The following is a 22,591-nucleotide window of genomic DNA, read 5'->3' as shown; positions in this document are numbered from 1 at the left end:
AAATTGGTAATTATGTTTGAAAAGTCGGTTACCGTGAAAATTAGACCCAGAGTACGACTCGAGAATTTCCTAAAGCAATAGTTGTTTGGGTGTTCAACTTGTGTCTCACTTGGTCAGGGGTGTGTCGATTGGCAAGGGACGAGAATAACTGAAGGAAATGACAGAAAAGCGAGTGAAATTTTAGTAGCATTCGTAGTTGTTTCAGGCTGGCCGTATGCTTACTTAGTTGAAGTTTTATCAATGGCTACGACAACAAGTTCTCCACGAGTTTTCCCGACCCGTCAAGAGCATCATACTATATTCTTAAATGGCTGGCGTGCGTCGCTCAGAAATGGACGAGGATAACTTGGAGAAACAGAGAGAGAAAGGTTAGTTGATGACGTACGGATTGTGCGGTCACCAGTTAGTATTGCGCACGAACGGACCGTTCGGAAGAAGGGACGAAGGGGAGGGGCTGAGGTTCTCCAAGTGGAAAGGGGGAAGTGAAAAAGGGGAGAGGGGAAGGAGCGAGACAAGTCGGAGAAACCCAGGTTTTTCTGTGGCAAGACTTTTGGGATGATGGCACGACGCCCAAAGAAGGCCGCGCCCGTTCCCACAATTCCCGGAGGGCGGAGGGGGTGAGGAGGGGGTAGGCAGAGGGCGTAGGTGTTGAAAATCAGGGGGGGAGGAATAGGAGGGGGTTGAATTTTGAGGGGTCTTCTAGGGCGACGCCTAGCGGATCTACCGTGCACAAGTATCCGAGGATCCAAAGCGAACCCGTCGCAGTACACCTCAGGACTTCGCCAGGGAACAGTGCGGAACAGATAAGGAAAAATTGTGTCCAAGGACCCGAAGAGAATTTAAGCTAGACAAGGAAAAACCTTTGAACGACTCAAGATGGTTTACGAATCTGACTTCTACACGACCCGTCGGCCTTACAGCCGTCCAAACATCTCTTCCTACACTGTTTCCGTGAGTAGTTGAATGATTTCTGAATTGTGTACCACTGACTTTTCCTAGTTTTCATTTGTTATCGAGATCTGTATGCTCCTGTTGAGCGTTTTGAACCCTTTTAGACGTGGACTTTACCTTCGGTATGTCCATTCCCCTGTTTAATAACCTAGAACGTTGTGTTTACATTTGTTTACGGTTGTTGTGTTCAAAGAGAAATCTTCCGATGTTTCTTGATTGCACCTTTCTCTCTCTCTCTCTTAATTTCAATTGTTTAAACATCTTGTGGTATGTACGACAGTGGTAGTTTTTTTAATTGTCACTTAGAATTGTGGTGTGGAAAAATTGTTCGATGTGAATGATATGTGAGTTCGTATAGGCTGTGTTATCGTTTAAGACCCTTTTTGTGTTTCGAAAATTTATGTTTAGTTCTTTTTGTATCATCCCAGACGTTTGTTTTGTATATGGAAGTTAGTTTTGTGTGGTGCAGCTGAATTCATGCACGTGCGAGGGGCGCCTGGAACTACTTTTGTAATCACAGCAAATAAATCGAGTAAATGGTACCGAAGGAATTATCCGTGTAAGCTTCATTTAGAATTTGCATTAATTAATGCCATGAAATACTTTTCATACTTTAATTATACATTTTTGACATCGATGCAGAAATAATGCCCATAAATCTGCGACGTAGTCAAGGAGTCTAAATTAGTAAACACTACAGTTTCTTTAAATTTTCGTCGGTATTTCTTTTTGTTTTTTTTATTTTTGGTGTTTTTGCACGTTTTTTTAAGAGCCTAACTATAAATAATTCACCTTACAATTTTTTTTACCAAAGTGACGAGTGGATTTTGAGAAAAATCTTAGCCAAACAAACAACCATCTCATGATTAACCGTGTAGCATGTCACTATTTGGTAGAGTACGGAATATATTTACATGTTCGTGATTTTCATTCTGAAACCCTAAGTATTTCTAAAATCAAAGTTATTTAATGAAAAAACTGAAGAAAAATTACAGCTTCTCAACTTATCTTCCAATTACAGAACCATTTTTTATTTTTATGCTTTTTTAAAAGAACTGCGTATATTTTTAATAAAAGAAATGAGTTAATGATTACCTCGAGAAATTGGCGAATTATTATTGACCTACTATTAAACGTCAGTCATATCGTGGGTACTTACTTATAATTTGAGTCCTTCGATCGTCAACCACAAAAAGAGAACGCTAGCATGAGAGCTTTACACTACAAACATTTTTACGTCAAACTCAGCTAGGTAGGCTGGTTAGACGGAAATGATTATTGAAGTTCCATAGAATACTTTAAATAATCATAGCAAAATCTGATTCGTAAATTTGAGATTTTTATCATTATGATGTCCGATTGCACCCAGTAACGTCTAAGAATTCAGTGTTTAGTTAAAGAACAGTATACCCCAAATGTAACCCCACTTCAACCTAATAGCTTATGAATATCGTACTTTAATCACTTTATCAGTCACATAATGAAGGATTGGGGATATTCATACAGAAGTTTCTGATATATATAAGAAATCACTGATACTAGACATATCAAATTCATACCTTATTTGAAAACCTACCTTTAACGGCTAGAGTTCTTTAATAAAAATAATTAACAAATAAATTAGGACATTTTTTCACCAAAAATTTGCAGGTGTGATGTCATGAGAGTGAGTACGTATTGTGAGTTTTGAAGAGACACTTCCTGAAGCGTAGGCAGCCAGTACCGCAGCGCCCGGAACATATGCATTCAGTGCCGTCAACGCACCCAGTTCATATGCAACCATCCAAGCATCCACCTCAGTGGAGTTCGGTAAATTTGATATCAGCTAGGTATTTAGGCAAAAGAACCAAATATAAAGGGTATTAAGATCGATTGTCAGTGCGAATTTTTTGGACTTGAACCGCGTAGGTAGTTTGAGACTTTTTTTCTTAAACAGCGGTCGCTTAGCTGGTCTTTAATACCAAAGAATTCATTCAGTGGAAATATTTGAGTAAAATAATAGTGGAAATTTGATCTGTACCATAATTAAAAGTTACTACTTCGAAATAGACTTTTCATGGAAGAATATCGTCTTCTGCACATGAACGGTAAACTCTACGGGCGCTCTCACGCCTGGTATATAGGTAATGGAAGAGCCGCACTCAAAGACGTCCAAGAGCCACATGTGGCTCACGAGCTCCGATTTGCGGCAGGTAGACACTGGAAGGGAGTTTTCTGGTCCTGGATACCGTTGAGGAGCGGTGGGTGGAGGATTTGAGCGCGAGTCGTAGGCTCTGAGACCAAAGTGGGGATCATCCCACAAAAATTCCTCCCGTATGAATAGCATTTGGCGGATATAAATACACGAGGTGATTCAGTTCCACGGAGCGGTGGTAGAGAGGTGGAGAAAGGGGCGTTGCGCAGCACCTTTAAAATCTTTCGCATGGGCGAAGAGCGAGACACAAGACGCACGGGGAGCGTTGACAACTCAAGTTCGACGTTGCGCCATGGGAAAAGGTGGCGAGCCGATTGACAAGGGCCAGCAGGAATGACGTTTGAATGATAAAAAGGGTTGAGTTATATTTTTCTTTCTCATGACCTCAATTTTTAACGTTTATTAGTGTCTCGGATTGTAGATCTTTAAAAATTGAATGCAAACTTTTTGCTAAAGTTTTTATATATTTTATACCTTTTTCTGAGATTGTTTTTGCAATGAAATACAGGGTGGGGCAAAATGGGCTCCCTGATTTGAGAATTGAGACCAATTTTTATTCCGCTCATTTAGTACTATTAAGGCTACTAGAAGAGCGGATTGATTTGGTGGGAGATTTTGAGCGTTTGTGCAGTCGAGGTATCGATTTTTCGTATGCTTAGAGAAGAATATTTCTTTAGTCATGAGTCCGTAGGAGTCCATTCTGCCCCACACCGTACTTTCTTGTTTAACAAAGCATATTCCTATGAAGGTTTAAAAATATACCGACACGTTTAAAAAAATGTATTTAATTGTTAAAGACCTTAACTCCAAACACTAATCAACCAAGAAATTAGTGAAAAAAATCAAGTAGAGACGGTAGAGCTCTACAGACACAGCTAGTTTCAGATCTACTGTTTGTGCAGACAATTATTTTTGGATTTTGGAAGGGCTGAAAAAGGGCGTGGAAAATACGATAAAGTTGATTAAAAGACACATCGCTCCCACTTGTCTAGTCTATTTTTAATACTAAGTACGTGTTTAAAACTTTCGCCATTACGTTGATATTTTCAGAGTACAGGGCGTACATTTTTTCCGCATCTCAAATATGTCAAATTTACCTCAGTATTTCGCCAAATGTCAAATTTATGTACTTCATATGTATGAATATGCAACTAAATCCTATAGTTATATCCTATATACGCTGAAAATTTCAAGCTGAAAATCTAGTTTTCAAACAAGTAATTTGTCGCGAAAAATACAAAATATAACCTGTCTGGAGGGAGAAAAACGTTTACGTGTCCGCAATTTTTCAAACTCCTTATCATGATGACTAAGCCGACTGACTATATCCATGTTCGAACGGTTTCATAAGCCTATTGCAGCAGTAATATATATTTTTCACTCATATAGATCTGAAATCAGAGCTATAACTAACCATTCATGCACTCACAAATTAGTAAATGCAAATGAATTAAACTTAATCATGAAGTAAACCGAAAATTATAAAACGTCATCAAAAATCAAATTACTAAAGGTTTCTCGGTCCATGTTTGTAGATTTATGGGTTTTTGGAAATATCCCTTGTCAGGTTATTAAAATGGCCGACGTTTCTTCTCCTATGCCGGAGACCTCATCAGGGTAAATGCCTGATAATAATGCCTAAGGGCAAATCCCAAAAAACCAAAAGTCATCAAAAATGTTCATATTTTATCGAGAAATATTTGGTGCGGAAATCACGGCCACTTATTTTCTCCGAAAGAAATCTATTAATCTGAGATTTTCTGAACACAAATCTGCCAAAATATGAGGAAGACGCTTTAAAAGCTAGTTTCATCGAAAAGTAAGGCTTAGTAAGTCAACTCTTGTAAATTTACCCACATATAGTCATTAGTTTAGTCGTGTTCAAAATCCGATACGTTTATATTGGAGCGACCACAGACTTTCTCAGGAGTATAGGAAAAATCAATCGGTCACCATCATCACGACACGATTATTAATAGTTTTAATGAGAATGATGTTTTTCTATATCTTTACAAAATTGACCCAGGCTTACGCAAACGAGGAAAGTGGTTTTCATAACAGGATGTAATCAATTTATTTCCGCGCACACAAGAGCATAACAGCATTTGCTTCCACTCCGTATACGCTTGCATTCAACGCAGCCCCGCGGGGTATTTGGCAATGTACCCATGACGCATGCGATTCCGATTCACGCTGACCCCATTCCAAAGGATCCGAAGCGTTTGCTTACGCGCTCATCCGCCTTCCAACCACATGCTAAAGGTGAATGCCGGTGCGTGCGTTGGTTAAGCCAACAAGCAGATGTCAATTGCGTCCGATAATTGCACGTGGAGCTGAAGTTTTCAGGCAAGGAAAAATCTTAAGAAAAAATAAAAATTGGTATGAAACAAAAGAATTAAGAAAATTAAATTAAAAAAGATTAGATTTTCGTAGTACATGCAATTTGGAGCTTCCGTAATGGAGATTGTGAATTAAAAGTCTCGACCAAAATTAAACGCGGGGGATAAAAAAAAACATTTCACAAGATGCATTATGCCAGGGGTGTCAAGCACGCAAGCATAATAAATATGTAGTCAAAATGAATTTCAAGCCTTTGCAATAATATATTTTTTAAATATTTTTTTTCACTGAATAGACACGTAAGATAAAGAAGAGCATTTTCTAAGACACAGTTGTTACAGTTATAAACGATTGAATAAAGATTTTTTCTGAAAAATCCATAGTCTCTATGTAAAACTACCTTTTTGAAAAAAACATATACATAATTAAATCACTAAAGCGAGCTGATATTTTACTTCTGGTCATTATTTTTGTACGTTAATTTCCTGTTTTACAATTTCAAGTCTGTTGAAAGTTGTGATAGCACTTCATTACAAGATATAGATGTGAAAATGTTGAATACTTCATATAATAAAAGTCTCACCCCTACTTTCTCTGAAATAACACCCTGAATGTACTGAATTGGTATGTCTGAAAGACAGGTGAACTGGAATATGTAAAAGTAAAGACGAAAAAGAACGAACTTTAAGTTTGGATTTCAGGGGATATAGAGAGAAAACAATGCAAAGCGATACTCGAAATATGTAAGCAACCTGCGTTTTTAAAATTTTTATACGACCAGTTTCGCTTTTATAGCATCACTAGGCGATACAGACCTGATAATTTTGAAGTGGAAGTTTCCCAAATTAATGAGTGCAAAGTGCGAATTAATCGCTTTCTTTCATTAACTTGTCATTCTTTACTCATTCCTCAGTCTTTTTTTCTCATGCAAAAAATTGCCTGCAACTCGTGCTACTACTTCATCACGCGGCACAACTGTCCGTTGCCCTTTACATTCCCTCTCCCTCCTAATGGGAGTATTTATAGCGACTTTAAAGTCGGGGATGTTTGGAAGAAAAACGTGCCTTCACTGATTCTTGGACGAGGGAGGATGTGGTTGGGCCAGGCAGATGGTTCCGGTCTCCGATTAGCGGCGGGGGAAACGAACGAAGAAAAAAAAACAGTTGACGGCAGCCGTGCGTCGATTCTAACGAGCATTCTGCAAGGGGTGGGTTTGGGTTACGCCCCATTTCTCCCAGTTTCACACTGGATTTTCCCCTGCGAAAGTCTTTTTTTTTCTGGATAAAAAAGACTTTCGCAGTTTTGTTTATTATCGCACCAGATCAAAGGATATAAACTCAGTGGTAAAAATAGGAATGCATTCCCATAGATTATTTGTGCACACATTTCTTTCCGCTGGTTATGAGATATAGGATTTTTTTCGAGGTAGAGAAAAATCCTTAAAATACGTTAACGAAGATTGGCATTAAACCAATACACATTTTTCGATATTCTACTATTCTACCTTCTAATTTTACTAAATAGAACCACAGGCTAACTCGTCAAGATTAAAAAACGAAAAATTACGCGAGGGGTTGAATTCGCAAGTAACTATATCAGAATTAGAATACTAAGATTGATAAGAAAAGAAAAATGTCACTTCCAAAACTAAGAAGAAACAGGGGAATAGGAAAAATAAGGCACAGTAAAATTGGAGATAGCAAATATTTTGTCATTCTCATACTTCGAATTCCTCATAAAAGTAAATAAAAAAAAGATTTTTTGTTTACTTTATCTCATTGAATTTTTCAATGTTATCCTTTCCCGAACCTGTGGGTTGAAGTGAAGGCCTATTCTTGACGTGTAAACGCGATTTATATGAGCCATTTTACCATTTGAGATTAAATTCACATTAGTATGAAATTTTTTTATCGGAAATTGTAATTAATAGCGTCACTATCACTTTATAGCAGTACACTCAGACCTTCTATTGCGTGAAATTTATCGTCTATCACTCCACGACGCAACTAAAATTTCAGAGCGACTCCGAAGAATCGACTATTTCTAAGGAAATTCCGTACTAAATAAAACATAGCGATAGAGTACTAAAACCTTGATGCAATCACGCTAATTAGTTCGTTGCATTGCCATACCAACAATTGCACAACTTCATAATTCAATAACCTTGAATTGGATATTATGATATAAAAAAAATGCTGGGCCTTGCAAATTTATGTGCTCCACTTTATGCCTAAGGGCTAAAAAAAGATCTTAACACCCATTCACGACGATAAACATTGTGAAACAGGCTGTTTTCGGTCCATTTCTTCTGAAAAGTCATTGACTCTGTGCCAAACATCGAAAGTGTGTCAGTATTTGACAGTTGAAGTTGTGCTAGAAAAAATATGATACTCAAGAGTGTTCCCTTTTTAAATGTTTTCAGCCATGAATTCGAACACGCGGAATCAATCGTTCCCATTTCAAACTCTGCGCAACAGTAGGGCTATTCAGATCAATCCATTTTGATTGAGACCTTAGTCTTTCAGATTCAGAAGTAACTTTATTTTTTATTCGCTCTTAACCATTTTAACTTCAATTTTATCTCGAATAATTGCGTGAATGTATAAAAAGATATCTGAATAGGTTCTTGAAAGAAATGACATTCATGAAAATGTTGCATATTATCATTAGCACTTTGAACATCATTTGAAAAAAATTGAGGTAATTAAAGAATTTACAAACATTTACACTTTTTCCCCCATAAGTATAAGTTTCGCTTGAGAATTTTGAATCTATCGGTTCAAAATGCCCAAAACTCGTCATCTAAAATACGTGTGAATCTTACTAAGTAGAATATCTGTAGAGCAAACATTAAAAAAAAATCAATGAGGTTGTGAGGAAAAACCTCCAAAATACTGCACCGAGAAATTCTCAAAAAAGAGCTTAGACTTACTGTTAGAAACAGGTAGAATTATTGAAAAATAATTTGCTTTCGCTGGCCGTATCAACAAAGTGGTCATCCAAACTTACCCAAATCGTAGCTTTCTCACGAATGAAGAACCTTGGGATTCAAATGCTGTACACATTTTCAAGCGATGATAGCTTACACTCGTAAGTACTTCGCGCCAAAGAAAAGAAATGCCTTTACAGGAAATTAAAAATAATTACTTACCTTGAAGGTATTTATGAATATGAGTAAATTTGATTCTATATTGGAAGATTCTAAGCCATAAAACCAATGATAATTAGACGGCTATTTGGGAGTTGCGCGCAACAAAAATAGTCTCCCGTAGAACGCTAAGAAAAATCTGTGGTGGTCACATTTTATAAACGCTTGTTGACAGAAATTCTTCGATATTTTTTTGCCTCTCTTAGACGTCATTTTTTGCAGATCTTAAATGCTGTTTTTGTTATTAATTGAATTTTATTCATCATCATCATCACTGGTCAACAATCCTAGGATTGGTTTGACGCAGCTCTCCACTCAATTCTCCTATCAGCTAATCTTTTCACACCTACGTATTTCTTCTCTTTCACATCCCTCTTTACTTGTTCCATATATTTTGCTCGAGGTCTTCCTTTTCCATTCTTGCCTTCCACTTGTCCTTCGACGATTACCAGTTTATAATAATACAGGTTCACAGAATAAATGGAAGGAATATACCCTTTGAAGACAGTAAACCTCTCATAAATACGTCTTAGGGCAAAAAACCTACGACAAATTGAGCAAGAAGAAAAACTAGCTAAATTTTTAAAAAATTAAGCGGCATTTGTACAATTATGATTCATATAAATTTTACAGTAATGGGCTAAAAAACTTTTCATAGTACATGGGTTCATTTCTTAAAGAGGAAATTCGTATACCCCCTGAAAGATTCACTGTTAAATAATTTGAATTTGTAATTGAAAGTGAGGTAGATAATATGCAACACCCTTTTTCCAGAAGGCAAAGAAATGGAGGTACATTGTATTTTCGGGGAATGTTTACGGGGGAAGCAGAGGGCCCCCCGAAAAGAGGAAAACTTTTTGCCCACCACCTGTCGCTAAAAACAACCTTAGTGCCTTCATGTATTAATATTATCTTCCTTCCTTAATATATCAATGACACATAAATTTTTCATAAAAAATATTATGGTGTTCCTTTTTACAATGTAATATATTGTCACGTCAGGCGATTGTTTTTTTTTCAAAAATCTCTTTATTTTCTTCAAATTGTGTTTTTTTTTTAATTCTCTCACCCCTTTAGGCAGTTTTCTCTTCTTTTCTCCTCAACAATTCCCCTGTCGTTTTTGGCCAACAATTCCCTAACAACAATAAATAACAGCGTTTAAATATCAAACGCTAAAAAATATATCCCCAATCTCGAATTAATTTTATCCCTCCAAGATATAAGATACCAGGCCCTTTCAAAATATTGTGAAGTCCTCATTATGTAAAGCAGCATTTAAGCAAGCAATGTACCCGAGATAACGCTCATATTACGCTGAAGGCGAAAATGAACAACAATGCGACCCACTTTGGCACGCGACCAAAGTAAATAAATGCATCGCTTCCTGTGGGCGCCATAGAGTACCTCCCGTCGGAAAGGGCAATTTCCTCCGTCTGCGCTAGAGGGTAGCTGGTAGGGCGGTTGAGGGAAGCTGGCGGCAGGGTGGGGCACATGGGTGGTACAATGCCAGGGAGGAAGGAGGCTCCTGGACTCAAACGCACGGGTTTTCCGGCCGCCGCAGAGGCGAAGGCAGGCAGGCCTGCGTAGGTATAAGGTTTCCATGGAGAGGAGGAGGGTGGTGGGACCAAATTTAGACAGGGCCGGGGAGGGTTGAGGCGCGAGGAAAGTGAGATATGAGGAAAGAGCTGGGAGGGAAAGGGAGAAATGCTGGGAAGGAGGAAAGCGCAGAGAGAATTAGCGCAGAAGGGGCGGGAGAGCGATACCCTGAGGTATTGATGAATGGATGGCGATCAATCCTGCGCTACCTTCATTTTTTTTAAGTTCTGGCACATCCGTCGTCGCCTAAGTTGTGACTGATGTCTAAAGATTGGGAGTCAAGTACAAATTTGTATTTGTAAAAAGAAATTCAGTGCATATAAGTAATTTAAAGCTTACTAGAAATTTAAGCAAACACTTTAATATTCTTTACACAGCCGGTTTCAAGACATTGATTGTATTAGCATCATGTGTACTTCTTGTGTAATATGTACCTGACGATTATACAAAATTTATTGAAATATGTAATCAACACAAAAAATATAATGAAATTTATATAATAACTTTTAATAAAAAACGCAGAGTAATCTTACACTTCTAAAAAAAAGTTAGAGAAAGTGCGTTCCGGCACTGCTAATTTTGCCATGACGTCACTGCATTACTATCGATAAATTTCCACAAAAATCGATCTGATGCCAGAAAGTTTTTATCGACTAATATTTTAGAACTCCACCAGATTAAGCCCTAAGAAACTCTCTGCAATCAGTATTTATGATGAAAAAAATATTCTTTATTTTCGAAACTATGCCTTATAAAATACGAGTCAGTTTTTTTACTTAAAGAGTGGGGTACAATCAGTACTTGTTTAATCGTTAATGGAAAATTATTTCATAAAGAGACGCTAGAAACTATATCCTACGATGTTATGATAAGAATGCTAAGCTATGTATACCAACTATGTTTCCTTCACTATTTGTCATATAAAAGCCATTTTCCTATGAGTAAGCGTAGCTAATGTAGCAAAAACTCTTCGGCTTCACGTGTAGTAACAAAATCACTAATTTAAATAATTTACACAAGAGTTTTTTCCATGAATTTCCAATAAAGAGAAACTTTTAACACTACATCCAATCATAAACATCGTTACAAATACGATGACCGATTAAATGCGTGTGAAAATTCGTATACGTAAATTTTTTCGCGCGTACACGAACCCGGATGTCTCAAATTCGCGTCTAGTGATGCTGCCATATAATAATAATTCTCTAATTGAATACGTGCGGCGATATTTACGCCTTGATTCGCTAGTTTTAGCCCTAACTGACCTGAGAAGACATGTTCTTTCATCGAATTTACGTCCGCCTTCATAAGCGATCTCTCTTGACCAAAGACTTGGCCAAAATATATAACGATAGCGAGCTAAAAATGTTAGCTTACCCGACTACCTGGATTTTCTGCGAGAAATATAATTTCAGGGATGACCGTCTTTTTTATGGCAACGTTTCAAAAGAAATTTCCAGAGTTTTCACGACCTGGAGTTGTATCTCACAGGTGGAAATTAATCCAAAGAAAAAATATGCCGGGAAAATGATCTCAGATGGATCCGTAAAAAACGGAAGCAATTAATTTCTCGCAAATAAGTAGCAGATCTTTCTGAACGGCTCAACTAGCAGATTAATTTCGGTTTTCTGAACAGTGAACTCTTTTATATAGTCGCGAAGGTATGAGCTTAAGTAATGAGATATGAACTCCGTGTAATGCCTTGGTGAGTAAGCATTTGGCTCGCGTCCGACACATAGCTATTACTTAAAATACTCAAATATATCGGGGCCCAATATAATACTCCTTTTGAAACTGAAGAATAATTATCCTACACGAAAGATTATTTTACCCTAATATCATAAAAATATTTACTTAGAAAAAAATTTTTCGATCTTGAGACAACTTAACATTCCAAATGGACTTCAGTTCTCCCATACAATAAGAGATAAGGTAAATAAAACTAAATATACCTTTTAGAAAAGGTAACCATCGCCTTCCATTATCTAATTGCATAAAACGCTGAGTGAAGAAGGTTGAAACATATTACTTGAATTCCACCAAATGCTTTCAAAGGAAAAGCCCAAGTCATCATGTGGTCGTTAAAGAAAATGGAAATTTAACAATTGAGAAGTTTAATTCGTGAAATACCGCTAGAAAGTTTCAATCGACTAATATGATAAAACTGCACCCGATTAAGCCTGAAGCAGCTTACAGTAATTATTATATATGATGAAAAAAACAGATGGTTTTCAAAATGTTTCCACTATCCTACGGCAAAAAAATTCACGTCCACCTCCCTTCACATTGAGCAGCACTAGATTCCTTCTTCACGGTAAAAATAAGTTGACTTAAAATACCTTCCTCCATGTATTGCACTTCATTATGCATATCAAACGTAGAAAATAGAGAGAAATGTATAAAAAGAGTCCATAAAACAAAACGAATTAAAAAAAATTTTATTTGGAAAAAAAACTATTATCTGGAAACAAGTATAAAGAGCAGAATAATTCGAGATGCCGAGGCGTCTTTGACTTCGAAATGGGGCACAATAGAATTTTATTTATGGAGTAAACATCCGAAAACCGATGGAGAATTGAGAGGGAAAGAGGAGAGAACGCAGATTTCAGCAGGGCTTAAAAATAACCCAAAGGATGAAGAAAGGATGGTCCGTTAGATGTGTAACTTTCGCAAAGGAGCCGGGTGGAGCCCATGCGGGTGATGCAATGAGTGATGGAAAGAAATATCTGGTCGCAGCTGCCAAAGCCGTAATAATCGGGGAAGGAAATGTTCTTTTTATGACAGTATTAAAGACTTTTAATGACAGTATTAAATTATTTACTAATTGATAAGGATGGCATATTCATTAGAATTGGTATTTAAGGAAAATTTGGAGATGAAACAAATAAAGATTATCTAATATGATAAAAATGCTAATTTTCTAGTAAATAAATTATTAAAAAAGGTCAAAAAAGTCAAAATAAAATTGAAGCTGTGAATTCAAAAAAGCGCAAGTCCATTCAGCAAAGTTTGAAACAAACCAATTTCTCAACAGATATCCTAATAAACCAAAGCTATCCCTTCAACTTTTCCCATGAACAGATTATTACAGTATCCATTCATGCAAAATAAAGATGAGCAACAGCTCTAATAGCCCCAAAAGGTATAAAAATAAACTGTTCATTCTAAATTCCTGCCAAATGAACGTATTTTTTTAGAAAATAAACTATCTAATAGGTCACAACATTTGAAAAGCCACTCTTAGGCTACTAAATTTGCCACCAGAATATTAGTTCCATTTTTAATCAACCTGAAGTAGCTTGTTCTGATAGTTGTCAGAAAAAGAATTTGTGGCTCATACAGTTAATTTTTTCGCAATAATTAAAAAATGATGGCCTACCGTTAATATATCTGGGATACAAAGATATATGCACGAACTAAAGACTCTTACCGTAGAAAGTGACAAAGGCTACATGTATTACTGGACCTCGATAACAACAACCCCCTTTTTAAACTTAGATAATTACCAACTATACAGATTTTTCATTATCTTAAACTCACAAGCTAATGATTCAATCCTTATAAAATTGCATCAATTAAAAAGAAATTCCATCAATAATTTTCATTTCAAGTTTCATCTATTACTTGAAAGTTAACTAACAATTCAAGAAACAACACCATTGTTACGATACATTTGGAGAAACTAAGTAAAAGTAATTAAAGAAAAGGACCTTATTGAAATCATAATTTTTGTTTAAATTACTTTTCGGTTCAAAACATACACGGAATACAAAATTGAAGGTACAAATGATAAGATTCGTATAATAATGAAGTCATTAATGTAGAATTTTATGGCCATTAGCACTAATTATAGAACAAAATTTATCGCACATGATGGCAAAATCTATCTCTCGTACTTAGCTTCTTGCCAACGAGTAGGCTATTTCGAAGAAACGGAAAACTGCTAAACTATCAGATAGCGCAGGAATCAAAGCGCGAAAAATGTCGTTATCTTTTTACGATCGTACGGCAAGCATCAAGATCTCTTTTTGAGATTGAGGTTCACCAGTTTCGTTGAGCTTCTGAAATACCCGGGCGTGCGTCAATGCGTCGAAGTGGTACGGAATGAAAGTATGCAGCCAAAATATATACTACGTTAACGAGACACGAATAGGCCCCTAAAATTCACGTGGATTTCAAAATAGCTAGCGATGATAGAAACGAAAAGAGAGGAAAGAGAAATGTAAATACAGCTAAAAGCTACAGATCATTTTATGGAAGAAAACCAATTTCAGTAAGAAATAAGAGGATTGGCGGCTTTAAAACCCATCAAAAAAACTTCAATAAAATAGTAAAGATGTCCAGAATTAAACATTATCATCAACTCTTAAAAAGCAAGGACCAAAAAATGTGCATTGGAGGCCATAAATTTTAGAAAATACAAAAAAGAAGTAATGGAAAAATATAGCAATAGACACATTTGTTAATGAGGTTGTGACGTGAATCTTACTCACATCATATAGATATTTCAGTACTTGTTTTTTTGAATTTTATCTGCAGTATAGAAAATGTGATTTCTGCACCCAAAGAAAATTGTTATTTTCGAAGAAATGCCTCGTCTACTGTTTAAATTTCAGAAAAGTTAATCCTATTTTACGTGAGAGATAAATATATATCATCAAAGACTTAAAAATCACCTAGCTGAAGTACAATATTGAAATGAAAGTTGTTGGCCTGATACCATTGAACGTATTAAAATGCAAGTAGATGTATAGTGAAGAAAATACTTCACTGCATGGAGACTGGAAGATATTCCAAGCATGCTATCATTTTCTCTGGCCTGACAATTATAGAATTGTGGGTCAAGTTCACTTAACTTTTCACGAGCACAACACACATAAGATAGGGGAGGGGCGGTTTCAATTTTCCTTCTCAGACATTACTTTAACCTGATGGTTGGATTTTTAGGTGAAGGTAGAGATTACCCCACATTAAGCCATCGGCGTTAGATATCACACATTCAAACTAGGGGACCCAGTTCCTTTCTCTTTGCCAATTCGAGAATTTTTGCTCGGGGAGTCTCAAGAATTTTATCGTTGCATACGAAATAAGAATCGCTATGAAAATTATTTTATTTGTACTTCAACTGGATTTAAATTGAAAACAAGAGAATTTGAGAGGCTTGGAAAGATTAAGTCTATACCTAAGGCTAAGTCTATTTTTGTCGTATTATCCTCGGTCTACTTCCCTACGAAGAGATTAATTTCTGAGACATATTCATCATTTAGGAATCCATTTGAAAAATACCTCTGTGCGTGGGAGACTAAAATCAAATTAGAGTCTTGATGACTTAAGTAATTGCAAGAGGCGGAGGAGTGGCGAAGCGTCGCCGTCGTCAAGGTGGGTTGAAAAGAGAGAGAGAGAAATGGAGCACAGAGTCAGAATTAGAATGGACAGGCTTTGTCGCCAAGGTGACAAAGAAAGAGTCAAACAAAGAGCTCACGAGGCAGACTGGGATGTGAAGGAAGAAATCTTTTTACTAGGTAACTGTTAGGTCCACTAAATATTGTCTATCAGCTCGCTCTTTTAACTCCATAATTTATTTAGAATGTCAATTCATTTATAAAATCCTCACCTCGTTAGGACATGAATTTAGGAATGAGTTGCCATCAATATTAAAAAGTAGTAAAATTTTCTTTTCTTCAAATCGTATTTTAGAAATAAAAATAATTTTCTCCTCCAAGTTCATGCTGTATTTGAAACATCAAGTCCTTCCTCTAATTCTCAGATGGGACCCTTGTAAATTATTGAGGAACTTGCTACTCTCAGCTTAAAACACTCGAGAAATGTTCTTATTGTAAAAAATTCGTAATTCTTGTTGAGATCGATTCAATTTGCCGGACTAACAGCTCATGGGATCTAATTGTTCCTAATGAATATATAGTTGAACGTCAAAGTTCTCGAAGTCGCTATGGGTTAAAAGGAACATTGGTTCCATACATTCAAGTCACTTGAAAAATTAGGGTTGAGATGGTTTCTGCACCCAAAGAAAATTCGTATCGTTGAAGAAAGATAGTATTCTCGTGTACTAGAAAAGTAAATCCAAAATATTCAATAATACGCCAATCACAGCCAAAAAATCTGACAGAATAATTACATCAGTTCCACTTATGTCCAAAATTTAACTCAAATATCAAAGCTTGAACAATTGGAAGGCATACACGTTCTTTATACCAGACAGCAATTTGTACAGAATTTTCTTTTTAGTAGCCGCGGATTGTAGAAGTAAAACAGTGAGGAATTGATGAACGTTCTCATGTAACATAAGGTAGAGCTCTTTAGTGGTTAATCGAAGAGCTATTTATCATCCACTTAATGCGGATCAAACGGATGAGAAGGCAAACATTTTCTTTATACCAGACGATCAATACGAACAGAATTTCCCTCAAGTTGCCCCGAAGCGTAGGAGTGATATAGTGAGAATTAAGGAACGTTCTCATGTAACATAAGCTAGAGCTATGTAGTACTTTATCGGAGAGCTATTTATAATGTACTTGATGCGAATCAAAACAGCGGACAAACTGAATCGAACGCGGGGTTTCTTGGGTTTGGGGCCCACGGGGATTCTCACACAGCGGCGCCAAGTGCCTTGGGAGATGGTCCCGGACGTGCCGCGTCCCAGCCAGGTGGCTCCAGTGTTCACGGCCTTCGGCAAGGTGGGCAAATACGAGGAGGACAAGGCGAGGAAGTCGCTGCCCAGGAGGACCGACTTCAACGCCGGCTTGCCCAGGGGGGTCCAGTCCGTGTACCCGCGGAGATACCCCAACCCCACTCCGACCCAGATGAAGGAGGACGCCCAGAAACAAGTGCTCATCTCCCGCAAGTACGCGCCGCGCAGGGTGACGTTCGAGGGTGCGGAAGGCTCAGCTGCCGCGCCTCAGCTGCCGCACCCGGCGGTGAAATTGCCCGGAGACGAGTTCATCGAGCGGCTACTGTCCGGGGAACATCCCGTAGCCGCGACACCCTTGCCCGGCTACTCGACCAACTACCAGGGGCCGCTCCGATGCTACTCAACCTACTACCACGCCTAGGACCGAAGGGAAATCCTTTGAACACCCCCAACCTAGAGCATTCTGAATTCAAACCGTCAATCCCCCACCCCGACTAGATATTAAGCTAAGTAGGTCTAGGCACGTAAGGATAAATTTATCCCAACATTGACATAGACCCAGAAATTTGAAAAAAATCTAGAGGAATAACAAATATATTTTCATTAATTAGGAAGCACTTACCGTAGTCATTACTGGCACTTTTACTAGAGAACTTCGCGTGGGGTTTGTTGATAAATAAAAGATGCTACTAGATCCTACTACCAAGCATGGGGGATGATGGGAAAACCTTGAACACCCCCACCTAAAGCAGTCGTAATTCCAACCATCAATCCCCAACCCGGACCAGATAGACAGATCAAAGTAGGTCTAGGCGCGACGGGATAAATCTATCCTCTCATTAAAATAGACTCGGAAATTGAAATAGACTCGACTCTAATCATCAACCCCCAACAATACATCGACAAATCTAAGTAGGTCTAGGCGTAACGGGATAAATCTTTCCTATCATCGAAATAAATGCGGTACATAGAACTGAAACTGAAATAGACTCGGCAATAGAAAACAAATATCATTGAAACAGCAACATTGTAGTGGAATAACCTAGTTTATTCCTATTATTTAAGGAGCACTTACCACAGTTATTAGTTGCAATTTCACAAGAAAACTTCGCGCATTATTAATGGGTTTTGTTTAGTTAAAGATAGAATAGAATGTCTCCTGAGAGAAGTCATCTTCAACTGAGCCATTCATACAATATAGGTTTAAAAATATAGAGCGCATTTTAGAAACGTATGCATTTTTCTTAAGGTTTATGCCTTTTGAAGGAAAAATTCCACAGGCTTGTGAAGCATCTAAACAGAAGCATCTGCTGAAAATTTAATTGCTGATAAAACGACTACTTCCTTACAATACAGGGCTTACTAGATGAAATTTCAAATATGGTTTCTATCAATTCGTGGTTCCAAGTTATATTTAGGTGAGCGGTTATTGCTTAACCCTAGTCTATAGTTATCACCCAAGGGAATAATTTAGCTTGCTCAATACGAGATGTTTTCTTTCCACCAACCCCTTTCCTATTATCCCCAGAGTATCCCCAAGAATCATAAAACTCAAGCTTCTTTTGATAGCATTTATAAGTGGCATTATTTCTGCTTCGAAAATATGAGTGAAAGATGAACAATATTGTGACGAAACGAACGAATGATTCATCGAAAACTCGAAATTTACACAATAATGAGGGTGTGAAGTGTAAAACATGATTTTGAATATTAAAAATGGTCTTCTCATCAAAATATTTTTTTATTCAAGCATTTGATATATCTCCAAAATATAGACGTATGGTCTTCAATTGCATGTGTCCATTTAAACCATTTAAAAATGGCCTATACTGAAAATAAAATTACAAGAATACATGTTTGAGTTCAATGAAGCTATTAAACGAGGGTAACTAATTATAATCATGGTTTTGCAACGGTAATTATCATTCAAATGTATCTAAACGTGATTTGACTAGAGAGTCTTCTCATTCTACTTAAGATGTAAAATCACTACAGCAGTGGCTTCTTCATGACATAATTTTGTGCAAATAGGCCTGAAAGCCCAACAATAAGAACTGTCTTCCAGTTTCAACCACTTCCCTGATACATTCAAGTGAACATAAATTTTAAATATAAAATTTCCATATCAACATGTAAAAATGTAAGCTTAATTTCATTAGCTACTCTAAACACTTCGTTTCTTATATTTGGATGTCATTAAACGAAAATTAAACCATATAAAATGCAACGGACAAAATTATTACCTTGCGAATCTCAGAGCAATCAGGTAGTTGCTGTACATTGGAACCAGTAGACGATATTGTCTGCTGAAGAAAATGTAAGACTATTATCAACTTGCCCGACTTCCTTGAAGTCATTTATCCTAGCAGGATAACAGTTTATCCTTTGCATTATTATCTTACAAAGATCAAATTTTAACAGACATTTCACATACCAAATATTTAGCACAATTTCTGCTCAATTATATGGAAAAGAAGTCATTGAACAAACTCTAATATTCAGTGACGAGAATGGCTCACTACATTTTGGTCACAAAAATTTTTCATACATGAAATTCAATCCCTTATTAACTAAAATACACTCTGCCTTGACCTCTCATGACACACAGAGTGAACAATATACATCATCATCATCTACGGAGATGGGCGTGATAGAAAGAAGTCCTGAAATTCCAGGAGCAGAGGGAGGTGAAATAGTTAACCCCGATTCCACTGACTCCGATGTGAATGCCAAAGAGCTATTCACCAGCACCAAGGGAACATCTGGAAAGTCTTCGGAACACGCGGTAATTTGCTGTGAGAAATTGGAACCTCGATCTTAAACCTGATATCAGTTCTCCAATAGCCACCGTTGGGCAAGGGTAAATAAATTTTATTTAACTAGAGAACTTTCCGCGATCAATATTTTAGAGATCTTAGAAAATTGCAAAAGATTATTTGAGTACATTTATATAAAAAGAGCACAAATATGTGGTTCAAATTCGTAACTCACGCAGGACACTTCACTCTCGATCGGTTTTTTCTAGTTAGGACACGTATTTCTTGTTTAAAAATTAAACCATCATCTTGAGATTTTTAGAGTACATAGAGTACACCTTTTTCAAAATATGACTGATTCTCAGATACAAAAAACTAACAACAAACAAACAACCGAAGGATTTTTTTCAAATGTGCGGCACAGGAAAATTTTGTTAAAATTCTACTTTGTAAGCTCTGAAGATTTCAATATGATACTGTATGTTTAACCGAGTCACAGACAGATACGAACAAAAAAGAGTCCAACTAAGCAGGAGTGATACGGCTTCTTAATGCAACGTTTCGGCCGGTAATTAGAGAAAAATATTCACAGCGAAGAAAGCATTCTTCTATTGTCTGCCGCTCATTACCAAGCAACAAAGTTTCGCGAAAGTGGAAGCCAACTCGAAAAGCGTCCATTAATTATTTTGAGCGTAGTCCAAATCAGTAAAAAGCATATACATGCAAGTCCATTTATCGGCTTTCAAGAAGAGAAGAATCTGAAAGCGCCACGAAAGTTTTCAAGTATTTTATTCTGTGGCTATGAATTTTCATGCAAAATTAAGCCGTGAAAACCTTTTAAAAAGAGATTTCAACGCGGACTTTGGTAGGATTGAATTTAAATAAGAGTAAATTCCACAGTTATATAAATTCTAAATATGCAAGATGCAGCTGTGTAAATTTCAATGCAAATCTCAAAAACGGAACTTATTCAAGCTTCCCAACCTGGATGCTGTCGATATAAGAACTGTCATTCCTCAACTAATCATGTCTTCCCTAATGAGAGGAATTAAAGATGAAAAATATTACACGCATGAAATGTATTTTCATCACAGGCGTTACTTCACTGGTGCCATGTAATCCCACTTTATTTGGGAAACACATATATTCGAGATTATTTTAAAGCCCAAAAAAATCTTAATAGGCCTGAAGTGTACCGTGTAAGTGGAATTTATTCTAGGATGATTCGGTAAGAATACTCGGAAATCCTGTCCCTCGGTGTTATCCAATGTAATGTTGTCAAAGTCGCAGTCATTTTCCTAGTGCGTCTCAAATTGTATATTAGCGCTCCTTTATCTTTGAAAGAGTTAAAATCTATTGATGAAATTGTTCTTTCAAATTCAGAAATTTAACAGCATAGATAATTGTTTCAATACTTGATTTTCTATCAATCCATTTTTCTTGTGACAACGTACGTCGAACGAAAAATTTCAAATTGAAGAATATATTCAATAGTTATTCTGATAACAATTTTGATTGCTTAATTTTACAAAGAGAATGATTCTCGTACGCTATGTTTCTTGGTATTTTTGGATTTTGTGATACTGAAAGCCAATAAATAGAATATTTTGTGAAGCCTGTTTTATTGCCGACTCGGACTCAACTCAAAAAAGAAATAGATTTTTTAAAAAGCATTGCAGCATTTTTCCGGGTATTAATTTGCCTCGTATGGAGAACTGAAATCAGGTTTAAGGCCGAGAGTGACAAAAATATCCGCGAACGTTACCATCTGGGAAAAGTTGAAGAGCAGTTTCCGTCGGCGAAATAATTTCAGAGGTCGGGCTCACCTGAGGGGGCTAAGTCTTCACCGGTGGGCGCTGCCAAGACTGTCCAGGGGGCAAGACCCCTGCTCCTCGACGGTGGATGGCTTGGCAACTACGCACACGTGTACCCTAGAGGCGACGGAGGCGTATCCGACCCTCGGAGACGCCGCAACGTCCGGAAATAAGAGCCGTCCAAATTCCTCGGCGAAAAACTCACGCATAACGACGCACGCTGACATTTCGCTTGGCCACTGAAATGAAATATGCCTCCGTTAAAAAACGCGCCCGTTATAATTAACCACTTGCACAGCGCTCCGGCAGCACTTATTAACTCCAAACCATCACACATCACCGCTACATAGTCAAACAACACAAAATATCAGTACAGGCACTCATAAGACAATAATCACTTGAAATAAAACAGGGCAAACATTTTTAGTTACTTAGAGAGACAAATAATTTTAAACTTGCAATTTTGGTGAGGCATTAATTATTGAAATCATAGCGATGACACTTCATTTGGATAAATTTTAAAGGTCTTTAAAAAAATAATTTTAAACTTGTAACTACACCAGACTTATAATTTTTAACTTGTAACATTGCTGAGATCATAGCGATAGCACTTCATTTGGGTCTTCATGTGAAATATTCGACAATTGGTGGCATTTGCTGAAGCAAATCCCTGAATCCTTACATACTACGCATTATTTTCGTGACTTTAAAAAATACGGTGGTAACACAACAGGCATGCTTCCATCAATAAGACCAACGAAAAATTATTTTGAAGTTCACTCAGACATTATGCAGGCAAGGAAGGTTACATATGAATTTTGTTTAAACTCATTGTGAATTACGACACAATAAGCTCCACAATCTGAGTCATCCAATGTAATTTTCTATTATGGGCAGGTAAAAAAATGTAATGAGAGCTATTTAACCCACATAATTCGAAAACATCCTTAACTCATCATTAATGGTATAGCAGGGCAAAACACTTGGCTACATTTAACACCAACGAAATATATTCATTATTACAAATCGGTGAAATAACTTACTCATGATACAAACTTTACCACCGGGATGGTACCGCGGGAAATGTAAATTCATTTCAAATCACTCATTATGAAAGAAAAATAGGAGCATATTGCGGAAGAT

General features: G+C 37.0%; 1 protein-coding gene across 5 annotated transcripts in view; it reads left to right on the top strand.

The window, feature by feature from the left end:
• Positions 1-708: 708 nt before the first annotated feature.
• Positions 709-22,591, top strand: part of LOC124168068 (uncharacterized abhydrolase domain-containing protein DDB_G0269086-like) — a 52,470-nt gene continuing 30,587 nt past the window's right edge. For 2 of the 5 annotated variants that reach the window (XM_046546182.1, XM_046546181.1), the window contains exon 1: positions 709-951. In XM_046546182.1, the coding sequence (XP_046402138.1) occupies positions 877-951 (75 nt within the window). In that variant the 5' untranslated portion in view covers positions 709-876. The remainder of the gene's footprint in view (positions 952-22,591) is intronic. The other 3 variants (XM_046546180.1, XM_046546178.1, XM_046546179.1) reach the window with 2 other exon arrangements.

Source organism: Ischnura elegans, chromosome 11 (genome assembly GCF_921293095.1).
Source record: "Ischnura elegans chromosome 11, ioIscEleg1.1, whole genome shotgun sequence".
NCBI lineage: Eukaryota > Metazoa > Arthropoda > Insecta > Odonata > Coenagrionidae > Ischnura > Ischnura elegans.
This window is presented reverse-complemented; position numbering and strand designations above follow the sequence as displayed.